Source organism: Procambarus clarkii, chromosome 26 (assembly GCF_040958095.1).
Source record: "Procambarus clarkii isolate CNS0578487 chromosome 26, FALCON_Pclarkii_2.0, whole genome shotgun sequence".
Classification (NCBI taxonomy): Eukaryota; Metazoa; Arthropoda; class Malacostraca; order Decapoda; family Cambaridae; genus Procambarus; species Procambarus clarkii.
In genome coordinates, this window is record NC_091175.1 from 27128567 (window position 1) to 27134692 (window position 6126).

The window sequence follows — 6126 nt, forward strand, 5'->3', positions numbered from 1 at the left end:
TAGGGGTATGCGGTTTGAACATATTTCTAGTGTTACTGAGCTTATTTTTTCCAGAAACTGGTTCAGGTTTGCATTTTCTAGCTGTTCTTCCCCGGGCTCGGGGAGTAAAAGAACTCCTTAAACCCTCTCCAGGTATGCTTCAGGCACAGCTCCTGGGCTCCCGTGAAGTTATTTCCGTGTGCAGATTTGGAATTAGTCGTCCTAATATTTTCCAAGTGTAAATTATTATGTACCTCTCCCAGCTGCACTCCAGAGAACACAGATTTAAAAAGTTTCAGCAGTCCATATCATTTTGTTGCTTGAGCGGATTCGAACAATAAAAGAGCTTTCAGTGTTTCCCCAAGTCAGCATTTTCTCCAGCTATAAAGGCGTTTGTTATTGTACAGCAATATTCAACCCTAACGACCACAAGTGTCTTAAAAGAGTATTATCATTGGCTGTCATCTCTTGACTGAAAGGTTTCGTTTCATCTTTTTCTTGCAATTGTGGCAGTGCACACCAGGAGTGGGGGGGGGAGGGAGAGAGAGAGAGAGAGAGAGAGAGAGAGAGAGAGAGAGAGAGAGAGAGAGAGAGAGAGAGAGAGAGAGAGAGAGAGAGAGAGAGAGAGAGGGGGGGGGGGGGGAGTACCTGACCAACTAGATTGTGATTCACGCGTTTGGCTGCGAGCAGCTGCATTTAACAGCCTGGAGGAACAGACCTGGTCAGAGGCCGGGGCCACGGGGACGTTGACCCTTTGGACTGAAGGAACAGGTCAACAAGAGGTAGGTTCACCTGTCATCTTCACCTACTTCATGGGAGCTGACCTGGGCGCTGACCTGGGCGCTGACCAGGGAGCTGACCTGGGCGCTGACCTGGGCGCTGACCTGGGAGCTGACCTGGGCGCTGACCTGGGAGCTGACCTGGGAGCTGACCTGGGAGCTGGCCTGGGAGCTGACCTGGGAGCTGACCTGGGAGCTGACCTGGGAGCTGACCAGGGAGCTGACCTGGGCGCTGACCTGGGAGCTGACCTGGGCGCTGACCAGAGAGCTGACCTGGGCGCTGACCAGGGAGCTGACCTGGGCGCTGACCAGGGAGCTGACCTGGGCGCTGACCTGGGCGCTGACCTGGGAGCTGACCTGGGCGCTGACCTGGGCGCTGACCTGGGAGCTGACCTGGGAGCTGACCTGGGAGCTGACCTGGGAGCTGACCTGGGCGCTGACCAGGGAGCTGACCTGGGCGCTGACCTGGGCGCTGACCTGGGCGCTGACCTGGGCGCTGACCTGGGCGCTGACCTGGGCGCTGACCTGGGAGCTGACCTGGGAGCTGACCTGGGCGCTGACCAGGGAGCTGACCTGGGCGCTGACCTGGGAGCTGACCTGGGCGCTGACCAGGGAGCTGACCTGGGAGCTGGCCTGGGAGCTGACCTGGGCGCTGACCTGGGAGCTGGCCTGGGAGCTGACCTGGGCGCTGACCTGGGAGCTGACCTGGGGGCTGACCTGGGAGCTGGCCTGGGAACTGGCCTGGGAGCTGACCTGGGCGCTGACCTGGGAGCTGGCCTGGGAACTGACCTGGGCGCTGACCAGGGAGCTGACCTGGGCGCTGACCTGGGCGCTGACAATTGAGCTGACCTGGGCGCTGACCTAGCTGGGAGCTGACCTGGGCGCTGACAATTGAGCTGACCTGGGCGCTGACCTGGGCGCTGACCTGGGAGCTGACCTGGGCGCTGACCTGGGCGCTGACCTGGGCGCTGACCTGGGAGCTGACCTGGGAGCTGACCTGGGAGCTGGCCTGGGCGCTGACCTGGGAGCTGACCTGGGCGCTGACCTGGGCGCTGACCTGGGCGCTGACCTGGAAGCTGACCTGGGAGCTGACCTGGGAGCTGACCTGGGCGCTGACCAGGGAGCTGACCTGGGCGCTGACCTGGGCGCTGACCTGGGAGCTGACCTGGGCGCTGACCAGGGAGCTGACCTGGGAGCTGGCCTGGGAGCTGACCTGGGCGCTGACCTGGGAGCTGACCTGGGCGCTGACCAGGGAGCTGACCTGGGAGCTGGCCTGGGAGCTGACCTGGGCGCTGACCTGGGAGCTGGCCTGGTAGCTGACCTGGGAGCTGACCTGGGGGCTGACCTGGGAGCTGGCCTGGGAACTGGCCTGGGAGCTGACCTGGGCGCTGACCTGGGAGCTGGCCTGGGAACTGACCTGGGCGCTGACCTGGGCGCTGACCAGGGAGCTGACCTGGGCGCTGACAATTGAGCTGACCTGGGCGCTGACCTGGGCGCTGACCTGGGAGCTGACCTGGGAGCTGACCTGGGCGCTGACCAGGGAGCTGACCTGGGCGCTGACAATTGAGCTGACCTGGGCGCTGACCTGGGAGCTGACCTGGGCGCTGACCTGGGGGCTGACCTGGGCGCTGACCTGGGAGCTGCCCTGGGAGCTGACCTGGGAGCTGGCCTGGGAGCTGACCTGGGGGCTGACCTGGGCGCTGACCTGGGCGCTGACCAGGGAGCTGACCTGGGCGCTGACCTGGGAGCTGACCTGGGAGCTGACCTGGGGGCTGACCTGGGCGCTGACCTGGGGGCTGACCTGGGAGCTGACCTGGGCGCTGACCTGGGAGCTGACCTGGGAGCTGACCTGGGGGCTGACCTGGGAGCTGGCCTGGGAACTGACCTGGGCGCTGACCTGGGAGCTGACCTGGAAGCTGACCTGGGGGCTGACCTGGGAGCTGACCTGGGGGCTGACCTGGGAGCTGACCTGGGCGCTGACCTGGGAGCTGACCTGGGAGCTGACCTGGGCGCTGACCTGGGAGCTGACCTGGGGGCTGACCTGGGAGCTGACCTGGGAGCTGACCTGGGGGCTGACCTGGGAGCTGACCTGGGAGCTGACCTGGGGGCTGACCTGGGAGCTGACCTGGGGACTAACCTGGGAGTTGACCTGGGAGCTGAGCCACACTTAGGTTCAGGATCACCAACCAACCCTTTGTCAGTAATCTCCGCCAGTAATCAAAGTAATTACTTTGACCGTAATCCCCCCCCCCCCCACGATATCCTTACGAACAAAGATGGACGAGCGTCTATCCTCCATCCTTGAATAGAATAATATACGGATAACCTATTTTATATATATATACCTGAAACATACCTGAGCAGGGTTTCGGGAGTTCTTCTACTCCCCGAGTCCAGCCTGGGTCCAGGCTCGACTTGTGATAACTTGGTCCAACAGGCTGTTGCTCGGAGCGGCCCGCAGGCCCACATATCCACTAAGGTCCTACAAGGTTCCTTACTCAGATTTCTAAAGGCAGCGTTTATGTCGATTAGCCCTAGCACCTGCTGCTGATATATCTGTTGTATAGTTTCTCCATCAGTAAAACAGAAACAAGCAAAACTTAGTGGGCCCACCAGAGGCTTAGGGCCCGCGGAGGAATATCCCTGCGAAAAAAAAACTACTGAATTACCTGGCTGATATTTTTGTTGATGGGGTTCTGGGAGTTCTTCTACTCCCCAAGCCCGGCCCGAGGCCAGGCTTGACTTGTGAGAGTTTGGTCCACCAGGCTGTTGCTTGGAGCGGCCCGCAGGCCCACATACCCACCACAGCCCGGTTGGTCCGGCACTCCTTGGAGGAAACAATCTAGTTTCCTCTTGAAGATGTCTACGGTTGTTCCGGCAATATTTCTTATGCTTGCTGGGAGGACGTTGAACAACCGCGGACCTCTGATGTTTATACAGTGTTCTCTGATTGTGCCTATGGCACCTCTGCTCTTCACTGGTTCTATTCTTCATTTTCTTCCATATCGTTCTCTCCAGTACGTTGTTATTTTACTGTGGAGATTTGGGACCTGGCCCTCCAGTATCTTCCACGTGTATATTATTTAGAATCTCTCTCGTCTTCTTTCTAGTGAGTACATTTGGAGAGCTTTGAGACGATCCCAATAATTTAGGTGCTTTATCTCGTCTATGCGTGCCGTATATGTTCTCTGTATTCCCTCTATTTCAGCAATCTCTCCTGCTCTGAAGGGGGAAGTGAGTACTGAGCAGTACTCAAGACGGGACAGCACAAATGACTTGAAGAGTACAACCATTGTGATGAGATCCCTGGATTTAAAAGTTCTAATAATAAGCTTCCTAAACGTTAGGTCGTCAGACATTATTATTCCCAAATCCTTTACATGCTGTTTTCCTACTATGGGCACATTTGATTGTGTTTTGTACTCTGTATTATGTTTAAGGTCCTCATTTTTACCGTACCTGAGTACCTGGAATTTATCACTGTTAAACATCATGTTATTTTCTGATGCCCAGTCGAAAACTTTATTAATATCAGATTGAAGTTTTCCAATGTCTTCAGCCGAGGTAATTTTCATACTGATTTTTGTCATCTGCAAAGGATGATACGAAGCTGTGACTTGTATTTTTGTCTATATCTGATATGAGAATAAGGAAAAGCAGCGGTGCAAGGACTGTACCCTGAGGTACAGAGCTTTTAACTGCACTTGGACTAGATTTTATATGGTTGACCGTTACTCGCTGAGTCCTGTTTGATAGAAAACTGAGTATCCAGCGTCCTACTTTACCAGTTATTCTCATTGACTTCATTTTGTGTGCTATCACGCCATGGTCACATTTATCGAAAGCCTTTGCGAAGTTCGTGTATATCACATCAGCATTCTGATTTTCTTCTAATGCCTCAGTGACTTTGTCGTAGTGCTCAAGTAGCTGTGAGAGGCATGATCTTCCCGCTCGAAATCCATGTTGGCCTGGGTTTTGAAGGTCATTGGTCTCCATGAAATTGGTGACCTGACTCCTAATCACTTTCTCAAATACTTTTATGATGTGCGATGTTAGTGCAACTGGTCTATAATTCTTTGCCAATGCTTTGCTCCCTCCCTTGTGTAGAGGGGCTATGTCTGCTACTTTAAGTGCATCTGGTATCTCCCCCGTGTCCAAGCTCTTCCTCCACACTATACTAAGTGCCTGTGCTACAGGCACTTTGCATTTCTTTATAAATATTGAATTCCATGAGTCTGGACCTGGGGCTGAGTGCATGGGCATGTTTTCAATTTCTCTTTCAAAATTTAGTGCGCTCGTGTTTATATCAGTTATATTTACAGGGGTTTGAATACCCCGCATAAAGAAATTGTCTGGATCTTCCACCTTCATGTTGTTTATTGGAGTGCTAAACATGTCCTCATACTGCTTTTTTAGGATTTCACTAATTTCTTTTTCGTCCTCCGTGTATGAACCTTCACTTGTACGAATAGGTCCAATACTGGCAGTGGTTTTTGCTTTTGATTTCGCATATGAGAAGAAATATTTTGGATTTTTCTTTATTTCCTGAATTGCTTACTGTTCTAACTGCCTTTCTTCAGTTTCATATGAGTGTTTCAATTTCCGCTCGATTTCTTCAATCTCCCTATTTAAATTATTCCTTCTTTGACGGGAAATTCGTGTCTGCATAAGCAGTTCCATTATTTTTTTCCTGCGTTTATAGTGTCGTCTGCGTTCTCTTTCTACGTTAGATCTCTTTCTGGCTTTCCTCAAAGGAACATGATTCAGACAGACTTGATACGCTTCTGAAGTCAGTTTTTCTATTCCTTCTGTAGGATTTATATTACTTAAAACAGTTCCCCATGGAATGTTTGTAAGTTCCCTGTTTATTATCTCCCAGTCTATCCTTTTATTATTAAAATTGAATTTACTGAATAGCCCCTCTCGCTTTATCAACGTTTTAGGTCTATTCTGAGTATTGATGGTCGTTTGCACTTCAATGAGTTTGTGATCTGAGTATGTGGTATCTGATATCGTAATGTCTCTAATAATGTCTTCATTGTTCGTAAAGACCAGATCTAGAATATTTTCATTTCTCGTTGGCTCCGATATCTGCTGATTGAGTGAAAATTTGTCACAGAATCTGTACGAACAGGTCCAATACTGGCGCATCTTGTTACTCATTCCAGCTTCTTGACGTTTGTGGGTACTGTGTCAAAAACTTTATGGCAATTCAGAAATATGCAGTCAGACCTCCTCTCTCTCTTGTGTGAGTTATATCGCTCCGTTATGTTATTCTGTCGTGCTTGTGGGCGTTTGTTCTGACCTCACATACACGTCCACACGCCCACGTCCACATACTAGTTCTCACAAACTCACACATGTTTTT

The 6126-nt window shown here is 52.3% G+C and overlaps 1 protein-coding gene across 1 annotated transcript; it reads left to right on the forward strand.

The window, feature by feature from the left end:
• Positions 1–791: 791 nt before the first annotated feature.
• Positions 792–1601, forward strand: LOC123756926 (uncharacterized). Its single transcript, XM_045740337.1, has one exon. The coding sequence runs from the start codon at positions 792–794 to the stop codon at positions 1599–1601; it is 810 nt and encodes a 269-aa protein (XP_045596293.1).
• The last annotated feature ends 4525 nt before the right edge of the window (positions 1602–6126 follow it).